Source organism: Schistocerca americana, chromosome 1, assembly GCF_021461395.2.
Source record: "Schistocerca americana isolate TAMUIC-IGC-003095 chromosome 1, iqSchAmer2.1, whole genome shotgun sequence".
In the NCBI taxonomy this organism is placed as follows: Eukaryota; Metazoa; Arthropoda; class Insecta; order Orthoptera; family Acrididae; genus Schistocerca; species Schistocerca americana.
Window position 1 is genome coordinate 838,014,575 of NC_060119.1, and position 21,168 is coordinate 838,035,742.

The 21,168-nt window shown below is 44.6% G+C and overlaps 1 protein-coding gene across 1 annotated transcript in view; it reads right to left on the bottom strand.

The window, feature by feature from the left end:
• Nucleotides 1-1,941: 1,941 nt before the first annotated feature.
• The window catches only part of LOC124546658 (cytochrome P450 306a1), a 382,827-nt gene continuing 363,600 nt past the window's right edge, over nt 1,942-21,168 (bottom strand). Inside the window, exons 6-8 of the mRNA XM_047125053.1 lie at nt 18,735-18,881; nt 10,899-11,073; nt 1,942-2,443 (exon numbers count right to left, since the gene is read on the bottom strand). Coding sequence (XP_046981009.1) covers nt 2,265-2,443; nt 10,899-11,073; nt 18,735-18,881 — 501 coding nt within the window. The 3' untranslated portion in view covers nt 1,942-2,264. The remainder of the gene's footprint in view (nt 2,444-10,898; nt 11,074-18,734; nt 18,882-21,168) is intronic.

The window sequence follows — 21,168 nt, forward strand, 5'->3', positions numbered from 1 at the left end:
GAAGGACGGGATATTTTATTGGTGACTAAAGTCTGCAGTACGGGTGTCTACTGTGTTTATTAAACTTATGGGAAAACGTTACGAACTTAGGCGGCAGTACTGGGTGCATCAAGAAGAATCATCCTATTACAAAAATAAATAAATAAATAAATAAATAAAAGATAAAAAATTAAAAAAACGCAACTGTTATGTTATTTGAGATGTGTGCGTGAACAACGTACCGTTGGATAGAGTAAAATCTCGAGTTTTACATGGTTCCCGCTAGGTATCAGGATGTGAACGCACTTCAGCTCTAACAAGAATGGTGTCGGGACAAGAGGTAGCGTTTTGAGTACTACGTCTTGCGCAGTGCGGATCAGTAATAACTGTTCAGCGTAACTTTCATACTAGGTATAGTGTGGATCATCCTACAGAGTAGAGCTTTAGACGATGGAATTAATAATTCCGAGAAAAAGGTGGTTTTTGTGTGAAGGCAAATCGCCGGGCCGTCCACGAATGTCTGACACAGACGTCGAACGGATCCGATTCACATGGAGTCCTCAGAAATAGGTTCGCCGTGCAGCTCGACAGCTCAACATAGCCCCAATGTCCGTCTACCGTGTGTTGCGTCGACGTTTACACATGAAACCACACAAAATTCAGCTACGGCAAAGTCTTAGTGAAGGTGACAAACAACAGCGTATGGAGTTCTGTAATTTCGTTCTTGACAAGATGGGTGGATGACAGTTTTCTACTACGCTTAATGTTTAGTGACGAGGAAACATTCCACTTAAATGGAAAGGTGAACCGTCATGATGTGAAAATATGGATGGAGTACGGAACAACCACATGACGTTGTTTAACAGGTGAAAGGGACTCTCTAAAATTTAATGTATTTTGTGCAGTTTCATGGGAAAGGTGCATGGTCCATTTTTATTTGCCGAGAACATTGTTACAGGCAGCAAATATCTCTATATGCTTGAAAACTCTTTTTTTCCACGGTTGGAGACTGATTCGAACGATTTCATTTACCAATAGGATGGGGCACCGCCACACTGGCATCTGGAAGGGCGGGAGTTTTTAAATCAAAGGATTACTGAACGATGGACCGGTTGCACTGGACCAAATGATTCAGCCTTACATTACTGGCCTCCGAGTTCCACGGAGCTAACTGGATGTGATTATTTCTTGGGGGGAGGGGGCGGAGGGGGTTATAAAAGACTGTGTTTATGTGCCTCCGTTACCAACAGCAATGAATAAACTAAGACATCGCACAACAGCAGAGGTGGAAGTTGTAACTCAAGATATGCTCGCTGCAGTGTGGGAACAATTTCAGTACCACACTGATGATGAGGATGTTTGGTTCGTGGGGCGCTCAACTGCACGGTTATCAGCACCCGTACAAATTCCCAACCTTTGCTCAATCCAATCTCGCCACTTTCATGAATGATGATGAAATTATGAGGACAACACAAACACCCAGTCATCTCGAGGCAGGTCAAAATCCCTGACCCTGCCAGGAATCGAACCCGGGACCGCGTGCTCGGGAAGCGAGAACGCGACCGCGAGACCATGAGCTGCGGGCTAATACCGCAATGACACATATCGTGCATCTCAAGGTAGCCACATTGAACACCTATGAAATGGTACGAAAGAAAAAACTTTTTGAGTTCCCCATTCATCAAAAACCAAAATTCATTGTGTGTATTTATTAATTTCAGAAATATAGACGTGCGAAATCGGATGATTCTTTTTGATACATCCTCTATTTCTCATGCACTAGCCATGGGATATTGCAAATGTCAGGAAAAGGACAAAAAGTAATACAGTCAGTAAAGGCCGGGGCATGGATTTTGCGTGAAGATGGATAAGGAGTCAGTTCTTTTCCATTAGGTTGCGAATGGTAGGCGTTAATGTTTTTTGAATATTTACATAAACGTAAGACACAGTTAATACCATTCATTCATTGTACATATGTAGCGTTTTATTAAAGAAATGTATACATTTCGTCACAGATAAATGCTACTCTCTTCTTATAGCCTTGAAAAAATTGACTACTTGTCGGAGGCGAGGTAAAGAAAATCAAAAGAAAAGCTGTTTTTTTCTGTCACATGATGCTGTCATGGCAAAATATCCAGGGCAGATGTGGGATGTTGTAAAGGGAGTTTTCGGTCAAATACGATTATCGAGCCAGTGAGTGGATACATATGACTTTCTTTATTAAGCTATGAGAGAGAGAGAGAGAGAGAGAGAGAGGGCAGAGAAGATGGCGCGGGTGGAGGCGGTCAGCGGGGGGTGAAGCGCAGAGGCTGCGGGGGCGGCGTCAGGGTGATGCCGCAGGCGCCGCGCAGGTCCGGCCCGGCGGCGGCGTCGGGGGCGGAGACGCGCAGGCGCTGCAGCAGCGCGCCGCAGTAGAGCCACAGCACGACACGCGCCAGCTCCTCGCCCACGCACATGCGCTTCCCTGCAACACGCACGCACACAGCGTTCAGCGCTCCCACTGACAGGCTACAACAGATGTGGGTAACAACGCTGCGAACGAGCCAAGCGGCACCACTCCGTTTCTTTATGATGTATACACAGCACAACATGTCGTTCTGGAGCCTTGAAATGTACACAACTGTATTTTCTGGCGCTTAACCTAGCCCACATTACCACATATCCAAATCCACAATGCTGATAAAGACCCCAAGTTCGAGTCTCGGTCCAACACACAGTTTTAATCTTCCAGAAAGTTTCAAAACTGCGCACACTCGTCTGGAGAGTGAAATAATCATTTTGGCCACTTACCGCAGCTAATGTCGTTTCGTCCAGGGTTCCAGGTCTGAAGAGACATTGAATAATAAAACTTTACGCAATGTTTTCCTATCAAAATTTCCTGTCACATTAAAACAGTGTGCCGGAACGGCGCTCTGCCCAAGAACTTTGCCTATCGCGGGCAACTCTCTTACCGACTGAGTTACGAAGGCACACCTTCCTACCCGCCGTCACAGCTTTGCTTCTTCCAGCACCCCTCTCCCTTTCCGGACAACAGTAAGCTGGTTCAACTGAATGTACATTACAGATGTTACGCAGGTGTAGATCGTTCGACAGGACGTAGCAGCGAGAAGAGTGCATCGAACGAGTCCACCGATCCTCAGAGCTTACGTGGCGTGGCGTGAAATCCCACGACAGACAAATTACGTGACGTTTTATTCCATAGATTTACTCTGAGCGTTTCTTGGCGGACCCGAATTAATTCTCTGCCCCGCTACAGTTGTGCTGATGGGACGCCTTCCAGTACTCCAATGTTAATATGAAAAGCCCTGTAGCAGTTCAACTGCCTTCAGAAAGACTTCCAACTCTAGCCAGTTGACTGGAATCTCCATCTGACTCCTTGTAACTTCTGCCGAAAACATCCACGCAGCTATAGAGGAATACAGTTAAACATATACAGGTAAAAGACATGCGGAAAAACAGTTCTCTAATCACCAGACACAATGGAATCTATATGCTTAAATTAAATCCTGCTAGTTCCGTTTCGCTAAGTGAACACTACCTCTAACTAACGGTTCCACGCTCTTATACGGGGCGTCCCAGGAGTAATGGTTAGCATTCAGGGATACGACAGGAACGATCATTCGAACCAAATAGTCTAGTAAACACGAGCTCTGAAATACATAACTTAAGAGTTAAGAGCACTTCTTCATCTTCGATACTGTGAAACAGATCTCTTCTACAGTAAGCCCTTTGATTTCCGTATTTTGGGAGGAGGTAATACTCAGAAAAAACAGAAAAGAATTTCCAGTAAACATGGGCTCTGGAGTGCATAGCTTCAGAGCTATGAGCACTTGCTCAGTGGAAGAGAAGTTCTGCATATCAGCCAAGGTTGAAGCGCCACTGCTGTTTCGGTCCAGTTGTTGTTTTCATTAAATGGTTATTTGGTATCGTTAGCTGGGATATCAATAACCATTCTAATGATTATAAAGAATCCGCCTCGATTGCAAATAGAATTCGGATGTCGACCTAGGTTTCGCCGCGGATAACCACGCCTTCTTCGAAACACACTAAAACTACAAACTTCCTGAAGAGGCAATGTCCAACATTAATACAGAACGCCCAAAAGGGTAAAAGACTCGCATAAAATGTAAAATAAACGGTACGTGTGTACCATGTCAATAGCTGTACTTAGCTCGAACGTCAGAAGCGTGCTTCATCACCTCAGCCAACGTTCGATGGGCCGCGGGGTCTCAGGTGTGCGCGTTCCGTTCTGACATTCTCACAGCCTAGCTGCCGGCGCCACCTCAGTTTACTTGAGAACCCGCGGCCCACCGAACGTTGGCTGGGGTGAGGAAGCACGCTTTTGACCTTTGAGCTAAGTACAGCTGTTTGACATGGCACACACGTACTGTTTATTTTACATTTTATTCGAATCATTTGCCCTTTTGGGCGTTCAGTATTAATGTTGAACCATGCCTCTTTAGGCAGTTTGTGGTTTTAGTGTGTTCCGAAGAAGGCGTGGTTATCCGCGCCGAAACCTAGGTCGATATCCGGTTTCTATTTGAAATCGAGGTGTGTTCCTTATAATCATTAAATTATTCACGATTGCTGACGCGCTCCAATGTTAAAAGTTCTCAATAACCATTCTCCTTTTTATTGACGTACTACGCCTGGTGGCTGAAAAGGTGGCCTCTTTTGTGTTTAATTTACATGTAACGCTCCTTTTCTTCTCCGCTCTGCTTCCAGTCTAGTGTGTTTGAGTGTAAGAAAGTGAGAGATAGTGGTAGTAGAGTGGAGTTTGTACCAACTTAATCTTGTAAGCAAGTTCAGCAGAGGGAAACTAGCAACAAAGATAAACCAAGTTAGCAGAATAGAAGGTATCAGGATGGTCACTGCCGAGGAGGACCAACTCCCTCTACTCGGTCTGACTAGAGAACCGTTGCCCTCTAGTTTTGTCACACGAGGCAGTCTTGGGCTGGCTGGCGAACGGTGAGGACGTAGTAGCTCTATGGGGCTCCCCACATTACAGTAAATAGAAGGTACTGGAATGTGTTGTTTAGTCGTACAGAATGCTAATAAGTTTCTTTCAGAGTCAATTTGGTCAGAGTAACTTTAAATGATGTCTTAATTATCAAAATTTAGTGGATTGGATGGTAAAAGAAGGAGACTTAGTCGTGTGTTAATGTGTAGCGAGGACCGTAAGTTCACACTCTTATCTCGATTGCAGGGCGTTTTCTCAATGTTTCGTTTTGTGTGATCTCATTCTGTTGCTGGAACGGAATACTTTTGGTTCATTACCTTATCAATTTCAGGCTTTTCTTTGTATGCAGTTCTTGTCCATATGCCGGCTCCATTTGTCGCGAACTTGCCTAACGGTGCTCAGAGTTCAAGCTAGTGTGCTTCTGATTGTGTTCTAAAGTTTATTGAGTGAATATGATTGTAACCATACTATTTTTGTGAGGGGAATTTTATCGAATTTTTGGTGTTTTCTTTGTGACTTGTGTTCGACCATATGTTCTCGCCATTTGTCTATTCTAACGTGGCTCAGATTACGTTGGTAAGTAACTTCGTTCCAGTAGAAGCTTATTCAGTTCAATATTTGTCAGGATATAGCCGTTTTGCGTGGAAATTTTATTTAATTTGTGCCGGTTTCTTTGTGAATTTACCCAACCACGAGGGCACCCCAGTGCTACCTGTTAGATTAAACCTGTGTAGTTTCTGTCCCCATGTGGCATTTCGCACACTGCAAAGTTAAATAATAGAGTACGAGTACAGCCAGCGACCTTTTGTTTGACATTATTATTTGTTTTTTCTATGTATGCCACAGCAATGCCTCGGGGACGTGCATGGCGACGTCGCTGGCGGCGCAGCTATCCTGTGTATCGGAGTCTGAAGGCTATTGATATTGATTTGGCTGGACAGTTCAATAAACAACAGTTAATTGGAGGTCCGAATGTATTTCGAGGACTCCATTTGAACTTAACATGTGATGTACAAGCTGTATTTGGAGGGAGTACGTGGCTTACTCTAGCTAGATTGCACTCTGTCACAATCTGCTTGCATTACAAGTGTACGGAGAGAGATATTAGTGCACCAATAGGACCTCCCTCCCCCCCCCCCCCCCCCTTTCTCCCAATCGCCCCTTGTCTTCGTATGCCAGTATCAGATTCGGGTCCATGTGAGCAGATTTCATCGTGTACCTTCATGTTGCTACTGAATTTACTGGGAGAATATTATTCGGTTTAACGTAAACTGACCAAACAAATTTAATCAGTTGCATGTACTTCCACTAGTGGTTTCATAAAAAGAAGTGAACAGCGAAGGAATTAGATAGTACGTGTTTGCCAGCTATATATAGCCGAGTTGAGATCATACTTTACATAATTTGCTCGTAACATTACACAGTTTTTGGTACGCGTCCAATATTGCGCTAACCGCATAGGCGTGGATCTGAAGTAGCATGCTTGTTGTGTTAATGAGTGCAGTGTACGTATTTTACCCCCTGTCCCATCGATAACTCATATGTGACTACAGCCATATTTCTTTAGAGAACTAATTGAAAAGTTTTTGAAGGTCTTACCACTCTGTGGGCTTCAATATAGAGGCTAATTGTCACTTTAGTGTTTTTCCTGCTTTAGAATAAAATAAATGTGAATCTCAGCAAAAGTAAACTTTTTTAATTGCTGCTTCCCCTCAGCTAAACCCGAGGAAAATAATTTAACCCCATGATCATCGTTGTTGCCATTATTAATAGAGGTGTTATGCTGATTATTTAATCAAAGTAAGAATTCTAAGAAAAGCAATCTTTGGCAATTTCAGAAAGTGTTAAATGATGATGATGACGATGTTTGGTTTGTGGGGCGCTCAACTGCGCGGTTATCGGCGCCCGTACAAATTCCCAACCTTTGCTCAGTCCCATCTCGCCACGCACATGAATAATGATGAAAGGATGAGGACAACACAAACACCCAGTCATCTCGAGGCAGGTGAAAATTCCTGACCCCGACGGGAATCGAACCCGGGACTCCGTGCTCGGGAAGAGAGAACGCAACCAGAAAGTGTTAAGAGCTCCCGTCTTGTACGTACTGTCTCATGGTAATTCGCCAGTCTAGCGTTGTCAGTTGCGTTCCTAATTAATTTCTATAGTAATTTTGTGAATAGGTTATATTCACCTGTAAATAAAATAGATTACCGGGCCTATTCACTGAAATAAATTCGAGTTCTAAGCCATGGAACATAACGCGCAGTAATACAAGGACCACGCCTGGCAGTGGGCAGACATTCACTATCTGTAAACAGACGAACCAGGCGATAAACTTACAAGGTGTAAAAGTGCTCGTAGGTCTTAATATATGCAACCCATGTTTACTGGATATTTAACGAGAGAAGTGGCGCTGTAGTTAGCACACTGGACTCGCATTTGGGAGGACGACGGTTCAAATCCGCTTCCGGCCACCCAGATTTAGGTTTTCCATTGTTTATCTTACACAGGCAAATGCCGAGATGATTCCTTTGAAAGAGTGCGCCAATTTTCTTCCCCATCCTTGAAACAACACGAGTCTGTGCTGCGTCTCTAAAGACCTCGGCGTGGAGGGGACAATGAACTTCAATCTTCCTTTGTCAACGACATACCTACTGTACATTTTTCTTGGTTTGGTCCATACTACCATCTCTCATAATATGGAAACCAAATAAAGTGAAGAGCCAAAGAAACTAGTACACTTGCCTAATATCGTGCAGGGGTCCCGCTACCTCACAGACTTGCCACAACACGACGTGCCATGGATTTGACTAATGTCTGAAGTAGTGCTGGAGGAAATTGACACCATGAATCCTGCAGGTGGTCTATAAATCCGTAAGAGTACGAGGGGCTGGAGATCTCTTCTGAACAGTACGTTGCAAGGCATCCCAGAAGAGTGTTCCTGGAGCCACTCTGTAGCAATTCCGAACGTGTGGGGTGTCACATTGTCCTGCAGGAATTGCTCGAGTCCGTCGGAATATACAATGGACATGAGTGGATGCACGTGATCGGACAGGATGCTTACGTACGTGTCACCTGTCAGAGTCGTATCTAGACGTATCAGGGGTTCCATATCACTCCAACTGCACATAACCCACACCACTACACAGCCTCCACCAGCTTGAACTGTCCCGTGCTGACATGGAGGGTCCATGGATTCATGAGGTTGTCTCCATACCCTTAAAAGTCCATCCGCTCGATACTTGAAACGAGACTCGTCCGACCAGGCAACATATTTCCAGTCATCAACAGTCCAATGTCGGTATTGACGGGCCCAGGTGAGGCGTAAAACTTTGTGTCGTACGGTCATCAAGTGTACACGAGTAGGCCTTCACCTGCGAAAATCCATATCGATGATGTTCACTGAATGGTTCGCACGCTGACACTTATTGACGGCCCAGAATTGAAATCTGCAGGAGTTTGAGGAACGCTTGCACTGCTGTCACGTTGAACGATTCTCTTCAGTCGTCGTTCGTCCCGTTATTGCCGGATCTTTTTCCGGATCAGCGATGTCGGAGATCTGATGTTTTACTGGATTCCTGATATTCAAGGTACACTATGAAATGGTCGTACGGGAAAATCCGCACCTCATCACTAATTCGTGCGTCGACACCAAGTTCAAACTCACTGAAATCTTGATTACCTGCCACTGTAGCAGCAGTAACCGATCTAACAATTGCGCCAGACACTTGTTGTCTTATATAGACGTTGCCGCCCGCAGCGCCTTATTATGCCTGTTTACATAGCTCTGTGATTCTAAAGTCACTATACATTCTGTACTTAAACAAATTTTATTAACCAATATGTAATGGCACTGCAACTTATTTTACAATAGGACATAATTTCAGTGCATTTCAATGTGACCACCTTGCATGTCTAGGCACGCCCCCCAGCGCTCCACTGTAGAACAAAAAACCTTCCCAAGCATATCTGGTGTAATCTCAGCAGCTGCGGCTCGAATTCGCCGTGTTAAGTGTTCAGTGCTGCGGAACTTCACTTGGTATACCTTAGACTTAATAAACCCCCGTGCAAAAAAGTCTAAGGGTGTCAAGTGAGGATAGCGGGGCGCCCACATCCGTGGAGAGGCACAACCAATCCATCTGCCGGGAAATGCTTGATTCAGATAATCCCGAGCGACGAGGGCAAAAAGGGGTGGTGCATCATGATGTTGGAAAAACAACGGTATCCATCATGCCATGAGATATCAACTAGGGCTTCAAAAACTGTTCCAACATGTCTAGGTATGTGGTTCCAGTAACGGTTTGTTCTGTGAAGAAGGAGGCCCGTACACTGTTGACCTCGTTATCCCTAACCACACATTCACTTTTGTTGTGTCCCGTTGCCACTCCTGCAGCACACTTGGTTGTTCGTCTGCCCAGATTCTGCAGCTGTGTCTGTTCACATGTCAACAGGTATGAAATGTAGCTTCATCACTGAACAAGACATTTTGCATCAAATTATCATTTTCCACAGCTTGTAGCATGTCATGACACATAGCTTGTCTGGGTGCGTAGTTCTCCGCTTCAAGCTTATGTACGACCTGGATATGGTACGCACGTTTGTGCAGCTTGTAACGAAGAACTCTCCATACAGTGGTTTGAGGAATACCAAGCTCTCTACTAAGTCTACTAGTAGATATGGAAGGGCTATGTGCGGTCGCATCCTGCACACTTTGCACGGCGTCTGGCCGGCCGATGTGGTCGAGGGGTTCTGGGCGCTTCAGTCTGGAACCGCGCGACCGCTTCGGTCGCAGGTTCGAATCCTGCCTCGGGCATGGATGTGTGTGATGTCCTTAGGTTAGTTAGGTTTAAGTAGTTCTAAGTTCTAGGGGACTGATGACCTCAGATGTTAAAGTCCCATAGTGCTCAGAGCCATTTTTTGCACGGTGTCTGGCGTTATGGCCGGCCTCCCTGGACGTTCTTCATCTGCAACACTACCAGTACGCTGGAATTTATTGACTAGGGTCTTGATAGCAAGCCTGGTGGGGCCTGTTTTCAGGAATCGACGGGCGAAGTCTGTCCGCACCTGTTAATACGTCATTCCACGAAGAAGAGCAGAACCAACAGCGATTTGTTCTTCTTTGGTTAGCATTCTGTCGTAGTACTCGCAAGAAACAAATATTCCGTTACTATATCACTGAAATGTATAGTGACTTTAGAACCACCCTGTATTTGAGTACGCATGCCAATACCAGTTTCTTTGGCGCATGAGTGTAAATGTGTTTCACAGCATCGACGACGAAGAAGTGCTCATGTGCACTTCAGAGCCCATGTTTACTAGACTTTTTTTAGTTAGAATCATCGTTCCTGACTATTCCTCCTAGAACTCCCTTGTATAAGATGTCTCTTCCTATAGAGAATTTGTAAATTCACTAAAAGGCAACAATCGTCTGGAAAAATGGAATAGGTCTAAACAGAATTCTACCCCACAAACCGGAAAGTACTTCTGGTTCTTGTAATTCTTCAGTATTTAAATAGGAACTTTGGTGAGCGCGAAGGATCTCGTCAACTTCTGACTTCGCTCCTCTAAATTCCCGTAAAATCTAGCCGTTCCAACCAGTCAAACCCAAGATCGGGCGCTTCCATTGGCCGTTTTTTGATCTCGCTAATAGCTTTCTGTAAAGTGCTGTTCGCTGCAGGATTTCCATAAGCTTCTTTCCAAAAATGGGAAGTCAGACGCAATAGACCTCCTTCCAAATCCATTTTCGAGCATTAGGAAAAGATCAAGCCATCATCTCCTGGTTAGAGGGACCTTCTTTTCCACTGACCACGGAAATAGGCTCCGGCGCATGAGCAGCACGCAGACGAAACCAGGAAATGATATGTTGTGCAATGACTACCAATGTACACCCTAAGGTTGAAAAGGAAGGAAAGCCGAGAAACGAAAAGAAGGAAGTAGTGTGAGCAGCAGCTCCTCTTACCTGTCTGGAAAGGTATGAAGTTGTCGCGGCGCACTACGTGGCCGTCGTCGTCCAGGAAGCGCGCCGGGTTGAAGCGCTCTGGCTCGGTCCACGCCTTGGGGTCCATGTGGATGGCCCACAACAACGGCAGCACCATGGTGCCCTTCGGCACGTGGAAGCCGCCCAGCGTCATGTCCTGCGGACAGACACCGCACTCAGCGCGCTCCACGGTTCCCCCTCCACATTTACGTCATTAATACGAGGGTGATTCAAATGAAAAAATTAAGTATTTTTTGAAATATTATTTATTGTGCAGAAGTGGTACAAAGCTGTATCACTTTTCAACATAATCTCCCCCACGCTCAATGCAAGTCCTCCAGCGCTTACAAAGTGCATACATTCTTTTAGAAAAAATTCTTTTGGTAGTCCGCGCAACCACTCATGCACCGCGTGACGTACCTCTTCATCAGAACGGAAGTTCTTTCCTCCCATTGCGTCTTTGACTTGTCCAAACATATGGAAATCACTTAGTGATGAGGAATGGCGCCATCCAGACCACCGTAATGGACTTTAACTTGGCCACAACACCGACGACGAGTAAGGTAAGTTGTCTCCTTTGCAATTGCAAGTATTTTTGTAACCCTCTTATTTTGTCATTGCTGTAGTGACCACCGTAAACATACTCATAATGCCCGCCACCAGAGTTGCATGATTGATTTACGATCGCACGTTCGATATGTATCGTTTGGACCCCGCGGCTTCGATAGGCAATCATTCTTGCTGCTGTGACAATCATGCATCACCGTGCTTAACCTTCATTCGTCGATGAATTTCAATAGGTTTCACACCTTCGCTACGCAAAAACCTAATAACAGAACGCTGTTCTTCCCTGGTGCAAGTCGCAAGTGGGGCGACCAACTTACACTGATACTGCAACGGTATGTGTGCATCTGCACTATGCTGCCACCTACAGGCCATTCTGCACGCTGTTTGTAGCACGCTTACCAACTTACAGTATAACGGCGAGAAATTTCGATTTGTTATTACAAATTTAAGGTTTTCATTTGACTCACCCTCGTACTTTGTTGAGTAAGATCTGAATACGATATGGATCTGGCTACCCGTTGACTTCCTGAGGCGATGTTCAGAGATAAGTCATTTCTAAATGCTAAACTACTGCGATTTCACGTTGAAGATTTCATTTTCACGCACGCGGAAATTATTCCGAGCAATTAAGTACCTAATTTACAGGTTGGGACTACAGCTATGGAACGTTCTCTACTGAGCTACATTTATCGACATTTGTGAATGTTTCAATGGAAACCGCCCGAGTTCAGAATCTATCATCTCCTTAGTAAGCAACTATTTCGTACATCTATGGAATGTCATGTGCTGGACATCATCTATCGATACTCATCACCATCTTTTTGGAAATCGTCCTGCTGCTGCACCTTTTAAACAGCGTACGCCGTTTCCATAGAAACCGACAACATCTTAACTATTTTTCCAGCACGCCCCTAGAGAACAACCTATACACAACGAACGTGATGTCTATTTGTTTCATTTTTAAAGTTCTTAGTATATTTATTTGACAATAGCTGGAGTAACAAGCTGTTTCTTCTTTATTATACAATTATTCTACGTAATTTTGACGTTCTATTTACTAATAAATGCATCTTTTTGAATATAATTCTTTCAACTTATGCCTGATTCGCTAATGCTGACATCATGCTGTCAGCAATAGGCGGAGACTCCAGTATTTAAGAAATACCTGCGCTACCCTCTCCAGCGGTTAACTATGGTCATTCAGCGGTTCTTTTTCCGTGTACAGCTATTGTCCATCAATATGGGTAATATCTATGTTCTATAATTTTATAGCTAATTTTAAGTTCATTTTTTGTGTCTCTCTAATTTATATCCTATGTCATATTACAGTTTTGAAGGTCTGAAGATGATCATGTGGTGATCGAAACCGGTCACGTTGTATAAACGTCTGTTTAGATTGTTTTGCCGGCCGAAGTGGCCGCGCGGTTAAAGGCGCTGCAGTCTGGAACCGCAAGACCCCTACGGTCGCAGGTTCGAATCCTGCCTCGGGCATGGATGTTTGTGATGTCCTTAGGTTAGTTAGGTTTAACGAGTTCTAAGTTCTAGGGGACTAATGACCTCAGCAGTTGAGTCCCATAGTGCTCAGAGCCATTTGAACCATTTTTTTTAGATTGTTTTAATAATTAATTTCGAATTCAGTATCCGATTCGGGGCTAGTGGTCATGTACACGAATTGCAATCCGTAAGATGCAGCTGATATAGTTTTTTGCGTGATAAAACTTGTGAGAAGGAAGGAGACCGGCCGCTATGGACCACAGAAGTTGCCGTCAATAAGAGATGACGGACTCCGTATCTGAAGGCAGAATGCACCGTACATCTTTGTGTTGAATACTGGCACAATGTTGGAGTCCTCCTACAACTCTACTGTCGCGAAGGGTACAACGGATAAGAAAACAAATACGCTGGTTACTATGTATTGAAAATACAGTGGTAACTTCATTGGCAGCAAGTTGTTCATCTCTGTGCACTACAGTTGGAAGTGTGTTTCAACATCACATTGGATTAACGCATGCCGAGCCGGTCACTGTGGCGATTCTAGCCGCTTCAGTCGGGAACCGCACGACTGCTACGGTCGCAGGTTCGAATCCTGCCTCGGGCATAGATGTGTGTGATGTCCTTAGATTAGTTAGGTTTAAGTAGTTCGAAGTTCTGGGGGACTGCTGACCTCAAATGTTAAGTCCCATAGTGCTCAGAGCCATTTGAACCAGAATTGATTCCAGCTCTACCGGGGAAGCTGAAGGACACAACAGAAATTCTTCTTACAATACAGAGAGCTGTATTCTAACAGGCCAATACCAAGACGAAAAATGGAATTGTCTTGTAATAAATTTATGCCTATGGCAACCTACCCGAAAAAAATGATTAAAAGGTAGTCCAGAGGCTAAAAGAAATTGTCATCTATTGTTCATCCTGTTGTCTCTGGATGTTCCTCTAATTTTGTTGTAGGTAACTAGCTCCTGAGTTTGGTCGAGCAGTGAAAAAAGCTGAATTTTGTTAAAATTTGTGTAACACCATGAATTCCGACAACGGGATGATTCCACACTTTGAACTGCAGAGTCTCTTTTCATAGTACTGGCGTTTTTATAGAAAATCAATTTTGGTAATATTGGTTCTCTGTTGTGTAGATTTAATCATTCATTTGTATCATTGTTGGCCAATGCGGAATACATTTAAATCACATATGACAACAGTTTATATCGCAAGAATTTAAACGAGGGTAATCCCAAAAGTACAGTCTCCTATTTTTTTATAAGTACAGAACTCTGTTTATGTGGCAGTTGGTCACACAGTTATGAAGAGTGCTTCACGCGCTGTGTGTAAGCATGTGCACGCCGCGCTGAGGCGCTCAGTCGTGGCTTGGCAGCCGTTGAGAATGGAGCTCCCATTGGATGTTACCGTCAAGTGCGAACTGCGAGCAGTTATTAGGTTTTTGAACGCAAAGGCCCTGTGCCGATTGAAATCCATCGCCAATTGACGGAAGTGTATGGTGAGTCGTGCATGGATGTCAAAAACGTTCGTAAGTGGTGTAGAGAGTTTGCAGCTGGTCGGACCGAAATTCACGACGAACAAAGGAGCGGGAGACCGTCAATTTCTGAGGAGACAGTGTTGAAGGTTGAGTAAAGCATGTGCGAAGATCGGCTGATCACCCTGGGTGATTTCTGCACGTTGGTTCCTGAGGTTTCCCGAGGCACCGCTCACAGAGTTTTAACGGAAGCATTGAACTGCCGGAAGGTTAAAAAATGGTTCAAATGGTTTTGAGCACTATGGGACTTAACATCTGAGGTCATCAGTCCTGTAGAACTTAGAACTGCTTAAACCTAACTAACCTAAGGACATCACACACATCTATGCCCGAGGCAGGATTCGAACCTGCGACCGAAGCGGTTGCGCGGTTCCAGACTGAAGCGCCTAGAACCGTTCGGCCACACCAGGCGGCCTACCGGAAGATGTGCGCAAGGTGGATGCCACTCTTCCTGACTCAGGACCACATTCGGCAACGAGTTGATGCTTCCCGCGCATTTCTTCACCGCCTTACAGGACAACTTTCTTGACTCAATTGTCACGGGTGACGAAACCTCAGCATACCACTTTACACCTGAGACCAAGCAACAATCACGCCAGGGGCGTCATCCTTCTTCGCTGCATGACGGCGAGCTGGTGTAACATGGACATACAAAAACTGCCTCAGCGTCTACAAAAATGCATCGACAGAAATGGTGATTATGTCGAAAAATAGCTAAATGTTCAAGCTGTAAACTGATGTAAACCATTGTAGAAATAAACAGATCTATGTACTTATAAGAAAATAGGAGACCTTACTCTTGGGATTACCCTCGTAAAAACCCTAGTGTGTGATTTTTTTTACTGTAGTATTAATATCACTTAATGTAATTATAGATAATAAAACAAGTGCAAGAGCGTTTTATCTCTTTTAAACTGATTAGAAAAAGATTGTACCACCTGCGTATCAACGAACGTGTGTGGGCTTAAATGCAAGTGCAGCGAGGAATGAAAGAACAATGCTGAAAAAGCTAAAGCAATTAACGACACTGTGAAATAAAAGCAAACCTCTAAACAAAATAAAGGGAATCTGTTCGAAACTGCAAATATGTGAATTCAAAACTTGCTCTGGATATCATTTCTAGCATGTGGATCCAACTAGCATGCTGTCCTGAAAGGGCTCCTCGGGCTTGTCTCGGTCTTCCATATAGCGCCCTCTGAGATCTTCCAGTGTGCGAGGAAAGTTCCTACGACAATGCACAGCAAGTTTCAGCTGGTCCCAGTCATCTGCAATATGTTATCACTAGTTTCCCCGTCTTAATTTTACTGCAGTTAATTAAAGAGAATTTTGCATCACAGGTGTTTCGTATTTATTTACAAAACATATTCTGTAGTCTTTCTGAAAATATGGATACATATGTTTGTATGTTAGCACAGTTTGGTTGTTAGAGATTAAAAAAACAGTATTTCTTTATGAAGTTGGTATGTAATTTTTTTTACCATGTTTCTGTCTCTTATTCACATATTCTGCAAGCCAATGAACATGAGGCAGAAACACCGTAAATCAATTACATGCCAATTTTATAAAGAAACACTGTTTTTTAATCTTTAACAACCAACGTGTACTAACATACAAACATAAGTATCCATATTTCCAGAACGACTGGAGACGATGCTTTGTAAATAAAAGTGAAACGTATCTGGTGTATCAAGGCCGGGATACGAACCCGGATCTTCCGCTCTCGAGGCAGATGCACTGATCACTACGCCAACCCGGCACAGTGGCTTTGCACAATGTTACGGAATACCCTAGCACGCATACTCCTCAATATAAATTTCCATTCGCGCCTATGGACACTCGGAATTCCGTCTAAACTCGAACAAGATTGCAGAGGCTCCCCAGCTGTATTGGAATAGCGCCTCAGCATCGAACGATTGAAACTATATCGCACCAGGGACGTTTCAAGTCGCAAACATGTATGATGTGTATATGCAGCCTGAAGTGATGAATGTAATGGGAATTTAGATTTAGAAGGGAGGCGTGCTAGGGTATTCCGTGCAATTGTGCAAAACCACTGTGCAGGTCTGGCGTAATGGTTAGTGCATCTGCCTAGTGAGCACGAGAACAAGGTTTGAATCTCAGCCTTGGTACGAATTTTCATTCGTCGCTTCAGTCTGCATTTATACACCAAGTACAATGACGACTAAGGGAAACGCATTGCATTATGAATGATTTCAAGACGGTTGCATATACTATCAAATGGTTCAGTGTGTTCTCGTCAAATATTACTATAAAAACTCACAGTAAGACGACAAAAGTGCCCTCATTGCAAGGTGCAATAATATTGGGGACGACTCATAACTGCCTGGTGTAAACTTTTAATGACCCTTCAAGCGTGTTGACAGGACAGTGTACATAAGCCGCGTTGTGCCATTCAGAATTAGAGGCGTAGCACACCATACTGAAGTGCAGTAATGAGACACTTTCAGCTCTATTTCAGAGGAGGCTGGATGTAGCGTTTTCCTGTGATGAAAAGGATAGTGAAAAAAAGCCTTCCAATTAAAAGAAAAATGAGTCATGAGGGTGGTGCAAAACGTTTCAAGTAGCTTGTCTGAATAAGTCGTCATTCATATGAAACCTTTTTGCTCCTGCATGATGATTCTTTTATTTACTCTATTGTAGCACTTCGCCAATTTTTATAATGTTCACCAAGACAGATGACTGGAAATAAATTTATCGATAAACGCTGGGGTTACACATTGGAACATTTTGAAAATGAGCAACAGGAAAAGACAAGTAAATAGGAAAATGTACACAAACACTATAAACTTTCTCTGGAAACAACACGTGGTGATCTTATGCGCTAAAAAAATCTGTCGCCATATTTTAACACCTTGTTCAGAGTGGTATGGTTTCATATTGTTGTTAATTTCGTAATCGCTGTTTAAACTACGTCAAACAGACGGGAAAAGCAAATTACATGTACTCAATGACGGATTACCTCAGGGCTCTGTTCGTGTCCCAGTGTTATTCAACCTATACATAGCTGACCTGCCGAATTTGTCCTGCCGAAAATTTCAATATGCAGATGACCTGGCAATTTCATATCAGAGTGAAGACCTGTCTGAATGTGAAGAACTCTTAACGAACAGCCTTATTAAAATTTATGAGTATTTTGGGACATGGCGACTGAGACCAATGTTTTTAAAACCGGGGTAAGCCTGTTCCACCTCTCTAATCGCCTTTCATCAGCAAAGATCAGTCCAAAGTTCGGCCCTTTTGGCACAGTCAGATACAACGAAAGCCCAAAATACCTAGTAGTCAGTCTGGACAAGAAGTTACAAACATGAGTGAACCTTGTGAGAAAGCTGGCAGGCAGTACATGGGGAGCAACCACATTAGTCCTCCGAGGAGCATCCCTTGCACTGGTATACTCTGCAGCAGAATACTGTGCACCAGTTCGACTCCGAAGCACCCACGTAGTGAAAGTAGACGTCCAACTGAACTCAGTCATGAGTATAATTAGTGGTACAGTCCGGTCTACTCCTACTTGCTGGCTACCAGTGCTTTTAAACATCTGTCCAACAGACCTCCGTCGAAAGGCTGCTCTTTGCAGCCTCTGTCAGCAAGTTTCTGAAAACAACTCGATCCCTCTTCATGACGATTTGCTATCACTGCCCAGGAAACGCCTCAAATCTAGCACACCAGCATATGAAATGGGAGTCCAAATGCTATCCACAGGATTCGACCAGAATGCACAGTGGAAACGTGAGTGACAACTCGAAACCACGAACTTGCAGACAATCCAACAGTTCCAGTTCCAGGCTTCCACCAAGCAAGGGAGGTGTGGGTGCAGTTAAACATATCTGCCTGAGGAAGGTGGGTGCAAATACAACTTGCACAAGTGGGGCTTTTCAAGTGACAGTGTGTGTGACTGTGGTGACACCCAAACAATGAGCCACATTGTGAATGAATGTCCAATCAGACGCTTCCCTGGTGGCATTGTGAAGCTCCATCAAGCATCCCACGAGGCACTCCGCTGGATCGAGTCCATCAACATCCGAGTGTAGTATGGGCCGTTTTAAAGCTTTTGTACTGTATGCAATGTCACATGCTCATTTTTATACATATTTCTTTGTTCTGCTAAATGTGTATTACTGTAATTTATGCATACGATAATAATAATAATAAGAGTGGTATGGCGTATGGAAAGCGCGGCGGCCGCTGCCTTGTCGCAGCACTGTGAGTACCTGGAGGACGCCGTGGGGGATGCCGACGGGCACGACGGTGCGGATGCGCTGCGTCTCCAGGATGGCCGCCTCGAGCCGCGGCAGCGACCCGCAGTCCTCCAGGCAGGGCCGCCGGCCCAGCGCGCGCAGCTCCTCCCACACCAGCTCCTGCGGACACGGCACGAGGGCGAGGCACAGAGATCAGAGCTTTGCTTCCTGGCTACTTGCTGGTCGCTTCAGGGGGAGTGGGGGTGGTGAAGGACGGCGACCTTGACATTGTTTCTATTCAAACGTACTTCTATGTGGGGAAACCACAGTCACGACGCAAATAAGTGGATACACCTGCTCATTTGATTTTATGTTGACTATGCTACAAATATAGCACCATTCTTATCCGTCATCTATCAGAGATCATTAGAACGGCGGAAAGTTCCACGGGACTGGAAGAAGGCCCACGTCATTGCAATCTATAAAAAGAGTAGAAAATCGGATGTACATAATTACCGGCCAATTTCACTGACATCGATTTGTTGTAGAATCATGGAACATATTTTGTGTTCAGACATAACGACCTTTCCAGACTCTGAGAAGCTCATCTGCAGAAACCAGGGCGGTTTTAGGAAGCAGCGGTCATGCGAGACACAGCTGGCCCTCTTTGTGCATGATATACAACAGGCTCTAGATGCCGGCTCCCAGGTTGATGCCATGTTTCTCGACTTTCGAAAGGCGTTCGACTCAGTTCCGCACTGTCGCCTGCTACAAAAACTGATCGCTTACGGTCTATCCAATAACATATGCGGTTGGACGGAATGTTTTCTAACAGACAGGGAGCAGTATATCGTCCTGAACGGGGTAACTTCAACAGAAACAAGAGTAACATCAGGTGTGCCCCAGTGTAGCGTAATAGGTCAGCTGTTTTCTACGATTTACAAAAACGATCTGGTTGATGGTATTGACAGCGGCCTTAGACTGTTTGCCGATGATGCTGTAGTCTACAGGAAAGTAGTATCACACGAAAGTTGTGAGCAAATCAGCGAGGATTTGCAGAAAATAAATGCGTGGTGTAATGTCTGGCAGTTATCTCTCAATATTAGTAAGTGTAACCTACTGCGTATAACAAGGCGAAAATCCCCATTAATGTACGAGTACAAAATAAATGATCAGTCTTTGGAAGCGGTAACATCAGTCAAATATCTGGGTGTGACTATTCGAAATGATCTCAAATGGAATGATCAGATTACACAAGTAACGAGTAAGGCGAACTCTAGATTGCGGTTTATTGGTAGAATCCTGAAGCGATGCAGTCCTTCAACAAAGGAAATATCTTACAATATGTTGGTTCGTCCGGTCTTTGAGTATTGTTCGTCTGTATGGGACCCTTACCAGTTGGGTCTGATTCAAGAGACAGAGAAAGTCCATAGAAGAACGGCAAGATTCGTGACTGGTACATTTACCCATCGCGGGAGCGTTACAAATCTCATAGAAAGTTTGAAGTGGAGCACACTTGCAAAAAATATGGTTCAAATGGCTCTGAGCACTATGGGACCTAACATCTATGGTCATCAGTCTCCTAGAACTTAGAACTACTTAAACCTAACTAACCTAAGGACATCACACAACACCCACTCATCACGAGGCAGAGAAAATCCCTAACCCCGCCGGGAATCGAACCCGGGAACCCGGGCGTGGGAAGCGAGAACGCTACCGCACGACCACGAGCTGCGGACAGCACACTTGCAGATAGACGACACGCTAAACAGAAGGGGCTGCTCACTAAATTCCGAAATCCAATCTTCACCAACTTTCAAATCACGTAATGATCATCATTCAAAGATAAGGGAAATAAGAGCTCGTACTGAGGCGTTCAGACAGTCGTTTTTCCCTCGCGCGATCAGCGTGTGGAACAGAAGGGGGAAATATGACTTAAGCGCGAATTGTGCCCTTCGCCACACACCGCTTGGTGGCTAGCGGAGTATATACGTAGTTGGTAGTTGTAGATGTAGATGTTTTGTTTTTCCCGCACTAATCGTCCTCGAACCGGACGGATTTAATAATTTGCCAATGTCTTTGCTAACGTGTCTACTTTGCACTGAGTCCTTTCTATAACTCGCACCAAGCTAGTGGAAGGGTGCCAGCGCATTCCGTTGCGGAAAGCTGGGAGGGTTGTGACCTAATACGACCTAAGTCTGCGTTACTGTACTGAAGCGAGCAGGTTACAAGACGTCCAGAACGCTACTGCTCCCGGGCCTGGGACATTGTCAGTCCAGCGTGATACGAGGCCCGGGCCGCCGCAGTGGTCAGCTGGAATCACGCACACAGTGAGAATAATAATACGTTTCTTTAACAGAACTCATACATCAGCCTAAGGCATCGCTACAATGGCGTGTGATGTCTTCATGCAGCCGAGCTCACACCAGCATTAACACGGTGGCGTGCTAGACGTGCAGAGATGTCA